Source organism: Ranitomeya variabilis, chromosome 1 (genome assembly GCF_051348905.1).
Source record: "Ranitomeya variabilis isolate aRanVar5 chromosome 1, aRanVar5.hap1, whole genome shotgun sequence".
NCBI classification, from domain to species: Eukaryota; Metazoa; Chordata; class Amphibia; order Anura; family Dendrobatidae; genus Ranitomeya; species Ranitomeya variabilis.
Window position 1 is genome coordinate 545471315 of NC_135232.1, and position 19102 is coordinate 545490416.

General features: G+C 48.7%; 1 protein-coding gene across 2 annotated transcripts in view; it reads left to right on the forward strand.

Moving 5' to 3' along the window:
• The window catches only part of NPR1 (natriuretic peptide receptor 1), a 381588-nt gene that overhangs the window by 358974 nt on the left and 3512 nt on the right, over positions 1-19102 (forward strand). For both annotated transcript variants that reach the window (XM_077255010.1, XM_077255016.1), the window contains 9 exons: positions 2873-2977; positions 5979-6050; positions 6128-6287; positions 6726-6881; positions 6962-7130; positions 14580-14726; positions 14931-15054; positions 15262-15330; positions 15414-15588. In XM_077255010.1, the coding sequence (XP_077111125.1) occupies positions 2873-2977; positions 5979-6050; positions 6128-6287; positions 6726-6881; positions 6962-7130; positions 14580-14726; positions 14931-15054; positions 15262-15330; positions 15414-15588 (1177 nt within the window). The remainder of the gene's footprint in view (positions 1-2872; positions 2978-5978; positions 6051-6127; positions 6288-6725; positions 6882-6961; positions 7131-14579; positions 14727-14930; positions 15055-15261; positions 15331-15413; positions 15589-19102) is intronic.

Here is a 19102-nt window from a genome sequence, read left to right on the forward strand (position 1 = left end):
AATTGCGGAAAACGCGGAGAAGAATAATAAGAAGAAACTAGATAGGTATTTCCTGAAGGAACTACAGATAGTGCTTTGGAATGGTGCCCGGGCTGCCCCTGCAAGACTTTCACACTTGGGTGCCCCTCAGGCGCTGGTTTGGTAGTTGTAGCCCCTCAGGGTTGAGGCCACTCTGGGTCCGATTTGGTGGCCCGGGTCACTCTGGGTCCGATTTGGTGGCCCGGGTCACTCTGGGTCCGATTTGGTGGCCCGGGTCACTCTGGGTCCGATTTGGTGGCCCGGGTCACTCTGGGTCCGATTTGGTGGCCCGGGTCACTCTGGGTCCGATTTGGTGGGCCGGGTCACTCTGGGTCCGATTTGGTGGGCCGGGTCACTCTGGGTCCGATTTGGCGGGCGGCGCCACTCTGGGTCCGATTTGGTGGGCGGCGCCACTCTGGGTCCGATTTGGCGGGCGGCGCCACTCTGGGTCCGATTTGGCGGGCGGCGCCACTCTGGGTCCGATTTGGCGGGCGGCGCCACTCTGGGTCCGATTTGGCGGGCGGCTCCGCGCTGTATGCTGCGCGGCTCCGCGCTGTATGCTGCGCGGCTCCGCGCTGTATGCTGCGGGGCTCCGCGCTGTATGCTGCGGGGCTCAGCGCTGTATGCTGCGGGGCTCAGCGCTGTATGCTGCGGGGCTCCGCGCTGTATGCTGCGGGGCTCCGCGCTGTATGCTGCGCGGCTCCGCGCTGTATGCTGCGCGGCTCCGCGCTGTATCCTGCGCGGCTCTGCGCTGTATACTGCGGGGCTCTGCGCTGTATACTGCGCGGCTCTGCGCGGCTCTGTGCTGTATACTGCGCGGTTCTGCGCTGTATACTGCGGGGCTCTGCGCTGTATGCTGCGCGGCTCCGTGCTGTATAATGTGCGGCTCTGCGCTGTATACTGCGCGGCTCTGCGCTGTATACTGCGGGGCTCTGCGCTGTATACTGCGCGGCTCTGCGCGGCTCTGTGCTGTATACTGCGCGGCTCTGCGCTGTATACTGCGGGGCTCTGCGCTGTATGCTGCGCGGCTCCGTGCTGTATAATGTGCGGCTCTGCGCTGTATACTGCGCAGCTCTGCGCTGTATACTGCGGGGCTCTGCGCTGTATGCTGCGGGGCTCTGCGCTGTATACTGTAATAATAATAAGACTACAGATAGTCCTTTGGAATTGTGCTGTGCTGTCACTTTAAGAGCTGATATCTGACAAAACTGTGACCTGGTGGAGTTGATAGGCGTTGGCATAGTAACTGTGTCTGACTGCGCATATCAATTAGCTAATCAGCCAGGTGGCATTTGGCAGTTAAGTTATTTTTAGAAATTGCCTCAGAAACCAGCCCATTTTAAACGTATAGGAACATTTCCCTATTGAAATGCATTGAAACAATGCTTTCCAATGAGGGGGAAACAATTTTCAAATGCAAATTGCGCCAAAACTACAAATCCGATCGACATGAAAAATACTTAGCACACCTCTCGTGGACGCTGGCTTCGAAATGACACCTCACTGGAGTCTGTGCGTTCAGCGGTTCGGGCCGCATTAACTGCGAAAAAAAGCCTAATAATAAGAAAAATAATAAGAAGAAGAAGTTTACCACGATGGAATAACAGTATAGTGCTTTGTTCCAAAGCACTATAAATATAAGAAATCGGATTACAATATGTTGCTTGAACCTAGGAGGTTCAAGCACCATAATAATGAGAAAATATAAGAAATCGGATTACAATATGTTGCTTGAACCTAGGAGGTTCAAGCACCATAATGAATGCTGTGTGCACTGCAATTGGGGGTTAAAGGGTCGGCAGCTGGCAGGATCCGGCTGCCGCCCGTGCATTGGGGACTCCAGGGACCTGGCCGCATGATAAGTCACCACAGCCCGCTGGCCGGAAGTTCCTCACACCTGGGCTAGTGAGAGCATGTACCCCTAAAATTGAAATGTGACATAGAATTGAAGGCCTCTAATTAGCTGAAGTATTTTTTATTCTTTTCTGCCAAGCTCAGAGACAAATGCTCATTACAGGGGTTATCGCCCAGCTTTTTACAGACCCTGGATAGTGGAAAAATTGCATTTTTTTTGTACTGTGCCTCTTCCCTCTCCCTTTGGCCTGTCTCAACCTTTCTTTACCATAGTTTGTCCACAAGGTTCGTTGTTTTCACTCTCTTCTCAGTCTCGTTTATCCTCTTGCTGTGCCGCCTCTGCCCTTGTCTTTAGTACTCACTGTCTCCTCTCCCTCTGCTTCTTAAATCCTCTAGATAATGTTATTTCTCTACCCCAATATTAATCAGGACCAGCGCTGACATTTCAGTAATATTTGCAATTTTCAGTGGGAGCAGCTCTCCCCTCCATCTGCCTCTCTTCTCCCCCCTCCGTAGATGCTTAAGTCAGGAATTATCTCAGCATTTAATGTTCAGCATCCATCACGGAGAAGATGAGACCCCACCGGCTATCCATATGTATGAGTTGTACTGTTATATACTTCACTCAAGAGAAGAGCAGCCTTAACCCTCACCTCATTCTTGGCCTAAATGCAGCAATTCAAACCAGCAATTCATATGTGGTGGAGATCCTACCGTCATGTAGGGTCACGTGCAGTAATGTGTCAAAGATTCTACAGTCTTCACTTGGGTCTACTGATACTGGAACCATATTTTTTGGTTTATTATGTACTAAAAAAACCCAAAAAGGGTTTCATAACTTTACTCACCTTGAAAAAGGTGTCCTATTACCCCTAAAGGCCCCACAGATGTCCTAGCATAGCATCGCCAATAATTCTACATAGAGTTGGGCATATTGTCTCTTGCGATCAGATGGTCGATTTGATGTTGTTTTTCATTGTCTTCACTGCATGTCTTCTAGATGAGGGACGTGCAGAATGAACACCTCACCCGCTTTGTGGGAGCCTGTATTGATCCTCCGAATATATGCATCCTGACTGAGTATTGTCCTAGAGGAAGCCTGCAGGTAGGAATAATATCAGTACATCTACATGCTATCTACATCAACCAGCCATAATATTAATACCCCAGCCAGGTGAAGCGAATAACATTGGTGAAGCGGTGACATTAACGCTTTCAGGTGGATATATTATTAGCCATGACCAATCAGTTCTTGAACTGGATCTTCTCCACAAAGGAGCCTTGTGAGCTGTTACCAGAATGCAGTGGTTGGTACCCGAGGTTCATTGCTGTGTACGTCAGGTGAACCTATGTGCTTTGATCTCACATATGTCTGACTGAGAGGCATTAGTGTATTCAGAGGATCGCAGTTTACAGTCTATGGGTCTGTGCAGCTGTAGACCTGTCAAAGGACCTATTTTGGGTACAATGGGCCCGTGAACATTAGGAGCACTAAAACAAGGTAGAACTATGTGATGAATCCCGTTTTCCAACATGGTATGGGTGCAGCTGGGTGCATCTGTGTGACTTAGGCTACTTTTACACATCATTTTTTTGCTGTCAGGCACAATCTGGCGAATTTTGATAAAAATGGATCCGGTGCAAATTGTGAAAAACTGATGCGACTGATCCGTTTTTTTTGTTTGTTTGTTTGTTTTACACTCGGGGATAGAGTTTGGACTTCCTGTTCCGGGGAGGAGAGAGAGAGATTGAAAATTCATGATTTGTGTAAAAAAACGGATTCGGACGCCGGATTCCATCATTTCACTTCACGTTTCATACGTTTTTCTCCGGATCCATCACTGGGCGTTTTTTTGCCAGACAGAAAAAAACATTCCTATGTACGTTTTCTCTGGCCGCCGGAGAACAATTTTTTCGACAGATCTGGCAAAAAACGGATGAAACGTGAGGCCATCTGGAGCTAATACAAGTCTATGAGAAAAAAATGGATCCGGTGGCAACTTTTTTTCCAAATTCGCCGGATTGTGCCTGACGACAAAAAACTGATGTGTCAAAGTAGCCTTACCTGGGAAGAAAAGATGCACAATGGGAAGAAGACAAGCCAGAAGGGACCGTGTGATAGGGTGATGATTTGCTGTGAATCCTCAGGCTGTGCTTTTTACCAACTATCAACACATTGTACAGACCAAGTACTTCTCATAGGCAGTGCCATCATCTAGCACCCACCAAAATGTTTCAAGAATGGTTTGTAAACATGACGAAGAGATCAGGTATCAAACCGATCAAGCACACATGGTGTGTGCTGGACAAACAATTCTGATCCATGGTGGCTGTGCCTCACAACTTATTGAAGAACCTGCTGCTAACGTCACAGTGCCAAATGTCACAGGACACCTTCTTGTGGAGTTCATGCCACTATGAGTCAGAACATGTGGCCGCCTATTAGATGGGAGATATTCATGTTATGGCTGGTTGGTATATACAGTACAGTACCTTGCGAAAGTATTCGGCCCCCTGGAACTTTTCAACCTTTTCCCACATATCATGCTTCAAACATAAAGATACAAATGTAAATTTTTGGTGAAGAATCAACAACAAGTGGAACACAATTGTGAAGTTGAACGAAATTTATTGGTTATTTAAAATTTTTGTGGAAATTCAAAAACTGAAAAATAGGGCGTGCAATATTATTTGGCCCCCTTTAACTTAATACTTTGTTTCGCCACCTTTTGATACAATTACAGCTGCAAGTCTCTTGGGGTATGTCTCTATCAGTTTTTTACATCGAGAGACTGAAATTCTTGTCCATTGTTCCTTGGCAAACAGCTCGAGCTCAGTGAGGTTTGATAGAGATCGTTTGTGAACAGCAGTTTTCAGCTCTTTCCACAGATTCTCGATTGGCTTGAGGTCTGGACTTTAACTTCGCCATTCTAACACCTGGATACGTTTATTTGTGAGCCATTTCATTGTACATTTTGCTTTATGTCTGGGATCATTGTCTTGTTGGAAGACAAATCTCCGTCCCAGTCTCAGTTCTTTTGCAGACTCCAACAGGTTTTCTTCAAGAATGGTCCTGTATTTGGCTCCATCCATCTTCCCATCAATTTTATCCATCTTCCCTGTCCCTACTGAAGAAAAGCAGGCCCAAACAATGATGCTGCCACCACCATGTTTGACAGTGGGGATGGTGTATTCAGGGTGATGAGCTGTGTTGTCTTTACGCCAAACATATAGTTTGGCATTGTTGCCAAAAAGTTCGATTTTGGTTTGCTCTGACCAGAGCACCTTCTTCCACATGTTTGGTGTGTCTCCCTGCCACTCTTCCATAAAGACCAGATTTGTGCAGTGTACGACTGATTGTTGTCCTATGGACAGACTGTCCCACCTCAGCTATAGATCTCTGCAGTTCATCCAGAGTGATCATGGGCCTCTTGGCTGCATCTCTGATGAGTCGTCTCCTTGTTTGAGATGAAGGTTTAGAGGGACCGCCGGGTCTTGGTAGATATGCAGTGATATGATACTCCTTCCATTTCAATATGATCGCTTGCACAGTGCTCCGTGTGATGTTTAAAGTTTTGGAAATCATTTTGTATCCAAATTCGGCTTTAAACTTTTTCACAACAGTATCACGGACCTGCCTGTTGTGTTCCTTGGTCTTCATGATGATCTCTGTGCTTCAAACAGAACCCGGAGATTATCACAGAGCAGGTGCATTTATACGGAGACTTGATTACACACATGTGGATTATATTTATCATCATTAGGCATTTAGGACAACATTGGATCATTCAGAGATCCACAATGAACTTCTGGAGTGAGTTTGCTGCACTGAAAGTAAAGGGGCAGACTAATATTGCACGCCCCACTTTTCAGTTTTTGAATGTCCACAAAAATGTAAAATAACCAATACGTTTTGTTCAACTTCACAATTGTGTTCCACTTGTTGATTCTTCACCAAAAATGTATATTTGGTATCTTTATGTTTGAAGCATGATATGTGGGAAAAGTTGAAAAGTGCCAGGGGACCGAATACTTTCGCAAGGCACTGTATATCAACATCATGCATAGAATGTAGGAAGATATGATAACTGATACTGTTTCCCTAGGACATTCTAGAAAATGAGAGCATCACCCTGGACTGGATGTTCAGATATTCACTGATTAATGATATTGTGAAGGTGAGGAATCGATGATTTGGGAGGGGAAAAGCTATGTAAGCTCCCAAATTTTCAAACTTTGACTGTTTTCCCTCCAGGGGATGCTTTTTCTCCACAACAGCGTCATTGCGTCTCATGGGAACCTGAAGTCGTCCAACTGTGTGGTGGACAGTCGCTTCGTGCTGAAGATCACTGACTATGGCCTGGCTACTTTCCGCAGTGCTGTTGACTCGGAGGACTCCCATGCTTTCTTTGCCAGTAAGAAATTTTCTGTAGGATGAGCCTTTGCTGCAAAGTCAGATAATTGTTCCTACAGATGTAAACTTGCTCATTTGCACAGACTGAAATGTCATCGATGGTCACGATGGTTCAATCTTCAGTCAGGCTTCTTACATAACTGCACTATGTATGGCTCTGGGAAGAATATGATCAAGCAGCTTCTGTGAGACAGATGTTCTGGATGCCTAGGGAGGCAAAATGTAGCATAAGGTGACGAAAGCACAAACAGATGGCAAGTTTGTATATAAAGTATTGGTAAACATGAATATTTAGGTCAGCGACTAATAAGCGTTGCAGTCAGGAGAGTTAGGTGAGGACAGAAGGTTAGTTCAGAACTAAAACAATCAACTTCTGTTCTCCTAATTTGTTGTATATTTCCGATGTGAAGTACTCATCACTGGTACACATTTCCTATAGAGAAACTATGGACAGCACCGGAGATTCTGCGCCTAGAGTCACCAAGTCCACAGGGCAGTCAGAAAGGAGACGTCTACAGCTTTGGCATCATATTGCAAGAGATTGCACTTAGAAATGGCGTCTTCTACATGGACAGCGGAGATTACAGCCCTAAAGGTGCATCCAACACCAATTTGAGGCCAAAGGTAGGCTGCTCTTCCTTCTTTCTATACTTACCCAATTTTTCTTTTCCCTAGAAATCATAGAAAGACTACGAAGCCGAGAGAAGCCATATTTCAGGCCATCTACCAACCTTTACTGTCATATTCAGGAGTTGGGGATCCTTATGCAACGATGCTGGGCAGAGGACTCATTAGACAGACCTGACTTCAACCAGATCAAAGTTTTACTACGAAAGTTCAACAGGTGAAGCATCAACCTTGTCCCAAACATCTTCTGGGATTATTCTCAATCTTAAACTGTTCGTCAACTTTAAAATCCTACTTTTGTGTACTAGAGATGTGGATTGTTGATGCCATAATCTGTTTAATAATGGCTAGATTTGGGTGATGCACTAGTAGTGTAGTAATTAGTGTTGAGCATTCCGACACTGCAAATATCGGGTATCGCCGGGATTCGCTGTATCGGAATTCCGATACCGAGTTCCGATATTTTTGCGATATCGGATACCGGAATCGGAAGTTCCCATAGTGCAATAATGCACTATAATGGAGTGTGGGCAGTGTGTGAGCGGAGACTGCGTGTCTCTGTGCGGGGTTTGTGTGGGACCGTGGGGGGGTCTGTGCGTGCCTCCCGGGGGCTCTGTGGCCTGCCGGGGGATCTGTGCGGCCTGCCGGCGGTCTGTGTTGCCTCTCGTGGGTCTGTGCGGCCTGCCGGGGGGTCTGTGCGGGCCTCTCGGAAGTCTGTATGGGCCTCTCTGGGCTCTGTGCTGGCAGCCAGGGGGTCTTTGTGTCTGTGCAGGCATCGTCCGATGGGATTACAAGTCCCATCGGACGATGCCTGCTACAATGACAGTGATTGACACATTAGCCAATGATGGGACAATAGTAGTCCCATCATCCAGCTAATGTGTTGAATGCAAAAAAAAAAATACAACATACATGCTACATACATACTACATGCATACTACATACATACTACATACATACATACATACCACATACATACTACATGCTACATACATACCACAGACTACATACATACTACATACATGCTACATACTACATACATACCACATACATACTACATACATACCACATACAACATACATACTACATACAACATACATACTACATACATACTGCATACATACTACATACATTACATACAATACATTCATACATTACATACAATACATACATATAGACATGCAGTACATTAAACATAGATTATATACTCACCATTACTTGTCATTTTGATCCCCGAAGCCAGTGTCATCTGTAAAAAAGATTAAAATAACAAACAACCAATATACTCCCTGTCCGCAGAAATCCACGAGTGTCCCACGACGATCTCCCGTGGAGAACGGCAGCATCAGCTGATGCGACCGCTCTCCAGGGGCTCCAGGAACACAATGATGGGAGGAAGGTATCCTTCCGCACTGTATTCCTCCGCCGCTGTAAAAAAAATAGTCCCTAGTCTCACTTTATGCCATTGCTGTGTGAGAAATTTTCCCACGCAGCAATTGCCATAAAGTGAGACTCAGAGGTTACTATAGTTCAGTGATGCACTGCAGAAGCCATTGTCTCCTGTCAGTGTGTCACTGAAGGTCCTATAGAGCAGTGACATCACCCGATGTCACTGTTCTATAGGGGAGATCGTCGTGGGACACTCGTTATTAATTGGACTACGGTGGACAGGTAGTATACGGTTTATTATTTTAAGTTTTTTGCAGGCGCTGAAGTATGGTAAGTATGGTGAAATGAAGAATATTAAAATACTTTTTTCCTAATGTGTGTGTGTTTTATTAACCCTTTACTAGTATTGGATTCATAATGGATAGGCGTCTTATTGACGCCTCTCCGTTATTAACCCGGCTTAATGTCACCTTACGATAGCAAGGTGACATTAACCCCTTATTATCCCATATATATGTATATTGGTTGTTTGTTATTTTAATCTTTTACAGATGACACTGGCTTCGGGGATCAAAATGACAAGTAATGGTGAGTATGTAATCTATGTTTAATGTACTGTATGTCTATATGTATGTATTGTATGTTGTATGTATGTAGTATGTATGTAGCATGTTGTATGTAGTACAGTATGTAGTACAGTATGTATGTATGTAGTATGTATGTATTCTGTATGTAGTATGTATGTGGTATGTATGTACTGTATGTATGTAGTATGTATGTAGCAGTTTTTTAGTTTTTTTTTTTACATTTAACACATTAGCCGGATGATGGGACTACTACTGTCACATAGCCCCGGCAGGCAGCACAGAGCCCCGGCAGGCCTGCACAGAGCCCCGGCAGCCCGCACATAGCCCCGAGATGCCCATACAGATCCCCGGCAGGCCCGCACTGACCCCGCCCGCACACACAGATACGCACAGTGTCCGCCACACTCTTCCCCCCCCTCCGGAACAGGATGTAGAAGTGCAGCGCCCCAGAGTCCTGGTCGTTGCAGTACTGTGGCTCCGCCACTAAGGGGAGCTATGGTACGTCTGATGGCACTGAAGGAGTTCATCTGACCAGGTATCACAGACACCAATACATTTCACAGCCGGGCCTCCAGGGGGAGCTAAGGGTTCTATTCATTAGGCCACTCCCCACCATTGTGGGTAAACTGGGGGTCAGGCAGGAAGTTAGGCAGAAGCTGACTGGGTTGGAACCAGGCAACATCCTGTGGCAGAGGGTGTTGTGGGAGAAGATTCGGTAGGGTCCCTGTCAGGGGTGGGATCCTGACAGAGGCTTGGCAACTTGAGCGAACGTAACGGGACCGTGCCTGCTCAGTATAGCGGCGGTACCCAAGGAGGGATTGGAAGCGAGATAGATTGTGCTGAGTGAGAAACGAGATCAAAGCAACAAGGAGAATACCAGTAGGAGTCGTGCTGTAAGACCGAGGCAACATCCTACTGAGGCGCACAACCGGCGGCCGGAACGCCGAGGGAGTATTACAATATTCAGCTTCAAGCAATACTCTAAACCAACGGCAGGACAGTCAGTCTAAGGCGGGCTGTCTCACCTAAATCACCTATGCAGTCTTGGGGGGCAACTTGTGGAGAGGGGCGACTCTAGGGTCCCGGAAGAGCTCCGAGCCTACCCGTCATACGGGTGCCGTCCCAACCGTAACATCAGGGAGGGACGGAGGATTAGCAGAACATCATCTAATCGAGTTGTGAGGGAACTTAAGAAACGGACACAACAGTTGTGGGGACTTTCCGTAAGCACAGCAGGGAAGGACCACAACACATAGCGCTAGCAGGAAGGCGCAGATTTCCACCTGTTAAGAGAACTCTGGAGGTGCCATTGGACCGGCCGGACTTGCGCAGCCTGGTTATCCGGATTCCGGACTGAGGACTCAGAGATCTTCAGTAAAGAGGTAAAGAGACTGCAACCTGGTGTCCTCGTTATTTACTACAACCTACACTGCACCGCAACACCACCACTTATCACCGACATCTATCACTGTATGCCCCTCAGCAGGGTCACGGACCGGGCCTAGCCACCGTGACAACCCCAGAGCAGAGACTCAGAGGCCCGGTACCGGGTACCCCTCGGCCCTGCAGCAGTGGGGGCGCTACAATTTGGCGTCACGAACAGGATCTACTTAAGCCTGAAGAATCAGGTCATGTGTGCCTTGGAACTGTGATTTATTGTGCTTGGACTGTGATTTATTGCAAAGACTGTGCTGTGCCATTTGCCGCCAAAATCCGCCGCCATTACAGCGCTGAGGAGAGCGCAGGAGAAGAAGAGGGGCGTGGAGTGGGCGTAGACAAGCTGGAGAGCGCGAAGGACAATGGCCGCCCAGTCTAAATATTTCTGTGTCCTGAGGACGTGTCTGTCAACAGCTGAGGTCCGCCTCCTGATCCTGTTTGGAGGGTGGAGACCATGGAGACGGGGCCGCCCATGAAAGAGACCGCGGGAAGAAGACGCTGGGGAGGAGATAAAGATGGCGACGCCGGGAGCACCGCGTGGGGATGACCTGACTCAGCATGGAGCCGCATCACCGGACACAGCCTCGGAGACGCCATCGTTGCGGGGACTGGCCCTCACGGAACCACCGATGGGTCAACCCAACTGGCAGATGTCCGAGGAGTGTGTGGCCGCAGCCGAGGCCCGACAGATAGCACGCCGCTTGGAGGCTGATACCCGCGTGCTCGCTCGGCTGGGCCAGCCCACGGAGGTCCGCCTGTCTCCGGTGTCCCCTGCTCCTCCCAACCCGGCCGCGGCTGAAGGTATGCTGCAGGTACAGGGCCTGAGGATCCTGCCGGAGGCAGAACACCTGCGGCGCCTGATGGCAGCATGGCGGAATAGACCCCAACCTGCAGCCCAGGTAGATCTGACAAGCGTCGCGGAGACCCCACCGTCACACTGGGGTGTCGTGGTGTCCTTCAACTCCCGGAAGGGAAGGGGAGTTATCCAGGAGATTGGGGAGCCACTACAGGTCTGTGTTGACCGGGAAGAAGTAGAGCCCTGCGGGGGAAGGTATGATTCCGACCTGGAGCCTGGCGACGCAGTGACCTATACCCGGTGGAGGAGGGAAACTGGCGAAACTGGCTGGATGGCTCGGGGCGTCCAGCGGTGTGTCGCACTCCAGGCTGATACGGGAACATCTGAAGACGAGTCTCCTGCAGAGAAGGTGATGGAACCTGTCCCCGTGGGACCTCCAGAAGTCCGGGCTCGCCGTGTGCCCCTGGGTCGCGCTCGCCCACAAGCGAGGAGGGCATCCCGGCGAGGGATCCTGTCGCTGCTGGAGCCAGGACCGGCCCTTGCTGTACCAACGCGGCTCGTTGGCCGGGTGAGGCCTGGAAGGAGACCACCCCCTACACTACAAGACTGAGTAAGCAAGAACGCTTCATTAATGTAAATAGTTCCTTAACTGTTTGTTCGTTTCCTGATTTTTGCTGCTAGACCCGTCCAGGGTTAACTCTACTGGTTTTACTTAACCAGAGACTCTTTGCGAAGATACCGCACCGGAGCCTTTGCTGAGTACGGACTGGTAGCTTGAGAAGATATGCTACCTCATAGAGACTTGGTCACCCCATAAAGGGGACGTTCACCTGTTACACTTAAAGGGTGATATTGCTTTAAGACAGATAGTAATAATGCCGTGATAGAAGGAAATGATGATGATGTTTATATGAAGAAGTTATGTGTATTTAACAAGTTAATTGTGAAAAATGTTTAATAATGTTGATAGAAACATGGGGACAGACAGTGAACCCGTACGGGGTTAGTTAGTGAGTCCTCTTAGGAGCCATATAGAGATGGCTCATTGATCCAAAACTGAAAGTAAATGTTATGTTCTATACTGTGTATAGTAGTTGAAAAGGCAGTAGGCCCGGGCTGAACGGGGCGGTCCTGTAACAGAAAGGAGAGGCAGAAGGTCTGGAGCCGTTAGGACAGGCGGTCCTGCAGATTTAAAGAGGGAGAATGAAAAAGTTAAATTGCCTTATGATGTGATTATAAGAAGGTCTTTAGTGGATTCAGAGTGTACGTCCTTAAAGGCAAAGTTAAATTATTGTTCGAGCATTTGTACTAAGTAGAATACCCGGTTGGGTAAAGAGAGTTATTTATAGAAAAGTTATTTAAAAGTATTTAACCATGTTTGTAACGTTCAAGTGTCCTCACCTCCCATAAAGGGAAGCTCTGTTCAAGTATACTTATTGTTATTGCACTCAACAAAATTGTATGTCTTTTTGCTAACCTGTATTGTTGTTTTCTTCCCAGTCCAGGAGTACTGGATTTAACCGGGGGGGAGTGCAGCGCCCCAGAGTCCTGGTCGTTGCAGTACTGTGGCTCCGCCACTAAGGGGAGCTATGGTACGTCTGATGGCACTGAAGGAGTTCATCTGACCAGGTATCACAGACACCAATACATTTCACAGCCGGGCCTCCAGGGGGAGCTAAGGGTTCTATTCATTAGGCCACTCCCCACCATTGTGGGTAAACTGGGGGTCAGGCAGGAAGTTAGGCAGAAGCTGACTGGGTTGGAACCAGGCAACATCCTGTGGCAGAGGGTGTTGTGGGAGAAGATTCGGTAGGGTCCCTGTCAGGGGTGGGATCCTGACAGAGGCTTGGCAACTTGAGCGAACGTAACGGGACCGTGCCTGCTCAGTATAGCGGCGGTACCCAAGGAGGGATTGGAAGCAAGATAGATTGTGCTGAGTGAGAAACGAGATCAAAGCAACAAGGAGAATACCAGTAGGAGTCGTGCTGTAAGACCGAGGCAACATCCTACTGAGGCGCACAACCGGCGGCCGGAACGCCGAGGGAGTATTACAATATTCAGCTTCAAGCAATACTCTAAACCAACGGCAGGACAGTCAGTCTAAGGCGGGCTGTCTCACCTAAATCACCTATGCAGTCTTGGGGGGCAACTTGTGGAGAGGGGCGACTCTAGGGTCCCGGAAGAGCTCCGAGCCTACCCGTCATACGGGTGCCGTCCCAACCGTAACATCAGGGAGGGACGGAGGATTAGCAGAACATCATCTAATCGAGTTGTGAGAGAACTTAAGAAACGGACACAACAGTTGTGGGGACTTTCCGTAAGCACAGCAGGGAAGGACCACAACACATAGCGCTAGCAGGAAGGCGCAGATTTCCACCTGTTAAGAGAACTCTGGAGGTGCCATTGGACCGGCTGGACTTGCGCAGCCTGGTTATCCGGATTCCGGACTGAGGACTCAGAGATCTTCAGTAAAGAGGTAAAGAGACTGCAACCTGGTGTCCTCGTTATTTACTACAACCTACACTGCACCGCAACACCACCACTTATCACCGACATCTATCACTGTACGCCCCTCAGCAGGGTCACGGACCGGGCCTAGCCACCGTGACAACCCCAGAGCAGAGACTCAGAGGCCCGGTACCGGGTAGCCCTCGGCCCTGCGGCAGTGGGGGCTCTACAGAAGCACAGAAAGGGCTTATTTACATTCTGATATTTGTGTCCCATTGACTTGCATTGGTATCGGGTATTGGCGATATCCGATATTTTTTGGATATCGGCCGATCCAATCCGATACCGATACTTCTGGATATCGGAAGGTATCACTCAACACTAGTAGTAATTAATGGATTCAAGTGTCATTCCCAGAATTTGGCAGGGTGTGTCAGGGTAGAGGACACAGTGACAGCGTGAGTAGGAACAAAGTAAAAAAGAAAAACCATTTACAATACTCAGTAGATAAATGCCAGTCAAATCCCACCAATTTTGGCAGAATCGAACCACCATCCTGACTCTCCCCCAGCATATGCTCACCATGCTAAAAAGGAGAAATAGCTGTCTTCGGACGACAGCTACCTCGTGCATATGGCCAGCTTAGGATCCAGGAGTACCAGAAGAACAGGTACCAGAGTAGAACGCAGAGGGTGAGGCAGAGGTGATAGTCAAAACCAGAAGCACAAGGAATGACAGCTAGGCCTGGGGTATAAACTTCAATCTGCATGCAAGACAAGAGGATTCGCCCCCCCCCCCCCCCCCCCAAAAGGATGGCAGGCCTGAGGTCTTCTTCAAGAGCCAGTTGGCTGATGCTCTCTTTAGGAGCTGGTTCTCTTTCTGCTTTATCTTAGCTCATAGTAAATATAGTAATAAAATATACCTGGAATGAAGAATGCAACATATGCAGACTATGCCTTCTCTTCTCCAGAATAAACTCTACTTTCCTTAATGTTTTCTTGCCATGTAGAGAAAACAGCAGTAACATTCTAGACAATCTGCTCTCTCGCATGGAACAGTACGCTAATAACTTGGAAGAGCTAGTAGAAGACAGGACACAGGCATACCTGGAGGAGAAACGTAAGGCCGAGGCTCTTCTGTACCAGATCCTGCCTCAGTAAGTATCAGAAGAACCTACTAGGTATCTACGTCTGACAATTGCAAAACGACAACTTATGGATATTCTTAAATGGATATAATTTCATATTTCAACCATGGACCTGACAGAACTGAAAAATTCCTCAATTGCTGCATCCAATAATTTTCTGTCTTTGCCAAATAATCCTTTTTTTTTTTTTACTCATTTCTCTCCATTATTCAGCTCTGTAGCCGAACAGCTCAAAAGAGGGGAAACTGTTCAGGCTGAAGCCTTTGACAGCGTTACCATTTATTTCAGTGATATTGTGGGATTCACGGCTCTGTCTGCCGAGAGCACACCGATGCAGGTAGTTAACATCTTGGTGGCTAAAGTTTTAGCGTACCATGGTCATGCGTTGTAATTTACTGCCACAGCTAAATTCTGCGCGATGATTGTCTGAAGTATGCCAAATCAAGGACAGTGGTACAGGCTGTGTAGCTTACGCTAGCTCAAAGTTTACTTTACACCATTATTTTGCCCTCCAAAATGATGTTGTCACCTCTTCTTCTCCCAGGTCGTCACTCTACTGAATGATTTATACACCTGCTTCGATGCCATAATAGACAACTTTGATGTCTACAAGGTGGGATACACAGCCTGTGTTTTCATAAGGAATAAGGAACAGTCAATGGACCTTCATCATTTCTCTGCTTTCATATCCTCCAGGTGGAGACGATAGGAGATGCTTATATGGTGGTCTCTGGGCTCCCAGTTCGTAATGGGAAACTCCACACCCGCGAGATATCCAGGATGTCTCTTGCTTTACTTGATGCTGTCAAGACTTTTAAGATTCGCCATCGTCCTGACCAACAGCTGAGGCTTCGTATAGGAATTCATACGGGTGAGTCGAGAGCGATTTTCTGAGATGACCTTCCCAACTTAAGTTTTGTGTCATATTTGTCACATCTGCTCCTCCTGCTGCCGCGCCTTCTCTTGGTCCCCGGCATATTTACCCATCCCGGCGCGCTCCTGGCGTGAGCGCGCGTCACCCGATCTCTTCACTTCCTGTTTCACCTCCGGCTCCGGGGTCTCGTAAGGTGTGCGTGCGCACCTCGCATTCCAGCCTCGGCAGCGCATACGCACTTCCTCGGGCTTGTCTGCGGTCGCTCCGTTCCTCCACTCTATGATGCAGGAGGACCCTGACCCGGAAGTCCTGCAGCACGCACCCTATTTCAGGTAGCCTCTCCTCCTGCTCTGTGTCTGAGTGTCAATTGTGTTTCACACTTGATCCAGACTCCACGCTTCCCTGCGTTCTCCTGTCTATCTACCTGTCTGAACTGCCTTGTGCTCTGCCTTGTATCCTGTGCCACCATACCTTGTGACCTCTCTGTGTTCTCTCCAAGTGCCGTCTGTCCCAGCCTGCTCCTTGCCTTTCCTGTGTCTCCAGTCCCTCCTGAGTGTTCCTCCTCCGTTGTCCTCTTTTGGATATTTGGCAGCCTTCCCTGTGGTTCCCAGTCTCTGCTACCTGTTCCCAGTCTGTCTTTCGCTTGTGTCTCCTACCTCCTGTCCCCGGGTATCAGCTTCTGCGGCAATAGTCTCCCCTGGGCCTGCCCCTGCTCCCTGTATAGGGGGTGGTCCACTAGGCCAGCTCACCCTTGGGAGGTTCTTTGTCATGGTCCTGCGGGTTCACCTTAGGAGTTCCATAAGTCTCATAGTACAGTCAGGCCATGGACCCCGCTGGTACCCAGTCCCCAACTAAAAAGGAACTGCTGTTCCTACAGGAAAATCAAGCGAGGATTATGACCTTCCTGAAAACCATGGAGTTCTGTCTCTCGGCCTTTCAGGCCTCCGACCCGGGGAGTGCTTCCCATCTGGCTGGTCTCCAACAGGTACTCCCCCAGCAGCGTGATACTCAGGCCCACATCCTTAGTTTTATGGCATCTGTGGATGATCATCTTCGTATTATTCAGTCCGCTGTCTCTGTCCCTGCCCAGGCCTCAGTCCCTCACCCGCTGCCCCGCTTGGCAAAACCTCCGCGGTACAGTGGTGATCCCAAATTGTGTAGAGGGTTTCTAAACCAATGCCAACTACACTTTGAGCTACTGCCAATGCAGTACCCCACCGACCGAGCTAAGGTGGCCTTTGTGGTGTTCCACTTAGAGGGAGAGGCTTTAGCCTGGGTAAACCCACTCTGGGAACGTGATGACCCTCTTGTCTCTCAACTCTACACCTTTCTTGATACTTTTTGTAAGGTATTCGACGAACCTAGTCGCTTGGCTTCTACTACCGAGTCACTTTTTAACCTCCAACAGGGTACGCTCTCTGTGGGTCAGTACGCCATCCGGTTCCATACTCTGCCATCCGAGTTAGTTTGGAACAATGAAGCCTTGGTAGAAGCCTTTTGGCAAGGTCTCTCGGCCCTAATCAAGGACGAACTGGCGGGTCGGGACACTCCAACCTCTTCGGAGGATCTGATCTCCCTGGCAACCCGCATTGATTTGCGCTTCCAGGAGCGTTCCCGAGAGGCCGCTAGAGAGAGAACATTTCCCCGCCTCACCCCGGCTACCCATAGCCCCTCTTGCTCGTGCCCTGCGACAACTTCTGCTGTCCCTGCTCCGGAACCCATGCAGGTGGATCGACTCAAGCCGGTAGAGCAGCGCCGGAGAGAGAGAGACTCACACAAGGCCTCTGCTTCTGCTGTGGGAGTGCATCCCATTTTCTGCATTCCTGTCCCCTGAGGTCCGGAAATGCCTCCACCTAGGACAAGTAAGAGAGGTCTCCCTAGGTGTCTGATTCCTCTCAACCCCTAACTCTTTCTGTTCTTTTGTATCTGGGCTCTAAGCGTTTTTCTGAATTAGCTTATATAGATTCTGGTGCGGCGGGAAACTTCATCCAGCTCGACGAGGTTAGGAGACTGCAAATTCCGGTCAGATCCCTGGAGACTCCTCAGCAGATAGTCAACGGCCAACCCCTGCGGGAGTCCGTTACTCAGGTCACCGAAGAGCTGGAACTACAGATCGGAGTTCTACACCGAGAGAGGATAGTCTTCTACATGCTGCCCTCGTTGTCTCACAATTCTTCTTGGACTTCCTTGGTTGAGAATCACGAGCCTATTGACTGGCGGGCTAGTGACATATTGCGTTGGGGACAGTCCTGTCAGAATAAATGCCTGCTTCCCGTCCAGCCGAATAATTCTTCTTGGTCAACTTCGGTGTCTCCAGATTTACCATCCACCTATTGGGCTTTTGTGGACGTCTTCAGTAAGAGAGAGGCGGAGATCCTGCCTCCGCATTGTCCATGTGATTGCCCAATTTATCATTCCAGGCTTCACTCCGCCCAGAGGCCGAATTTACACGTTGTCCCCTACAACGACTCAAGCTATGTCTGAATATGTCCGGGAGAATTTAGCCAAAGGCTTTATTCGCAAGTCCTCCTCTCCCCCAGGTGCAGATTTCTTCTTCGTCAAGAAGAAGGATGGGTCCCTCCGTCCCTGCATTGACTACCGGGGTCTCAACAATCTCAAGATTAAAAACAAGTACCCACTTCCTCTCATTCCGGAGCTGTTCGCCCATCTCCAGGGAGCACGAATCTTCACTAAATTGGATTTTCGTGGGGCCTACAATCTTATTCGTATCCGTCGCAGAGATGAGTGGAAGACCGCCTTCAACACCCGGGACAGCCACTATGAGTATTTGGTCATGCCCTTTGGTTTGTGCAACGTTCCCGGAGTTTTTGAATGATGTCTTCCGAGATCTACTCTATTCCTGTGTGGTGGTGTACTTAGATGATATTCTTGTATTTTTCCAGGATCTCGCTACCCACAGAAGAGACGTCCACCAAGTCCTGTTACGTCTTCGAGAGAATCATCTTTATGCCAAGCTCGAGAAGTGCGTCTTCGAACAGTCTTCTCTACCATTCTTAGGTTATATCATCTGTGACTCTGGTCTGCGCATGGATCCTGGAAAAGTGTCCGCCGTGCTCAACTGGCCACGTCCCCAGGGGGTTAAGGCGATCCAACGATTCCTTGGTTATGCTAATTACTACCGGCAGTTTATCCCACACTTTTCCAACCTGATCGCTTCTATTTCCGCCCTGACTCGCAAGGGGGCCAACCCTCATGCCTGGTCTCCTGAAGCCAAGAACGCTTTCCAGTCCTTGAAACATGCCTTTGCTTCAGCCTCCAGAAACCATCGTCCAGAGACTAACAAGCCCTTCATTCTTGACGTGGTTGCTTCTGCCACCAGAGCCAGTGCGGTACTTTCTCAGAGGTCTTCCTCCGGGCGGCTGGCCACCTGCGACTCGTTTTCTAAGACGTTCTTCGCCTCACAGAGGAACTACACCATTGGTGACAAGGAGCTGCTGGTAATCAAGTTTGCATTGGAAGAGTGGCGGTATTTATTGGAAGGGGCTGTACA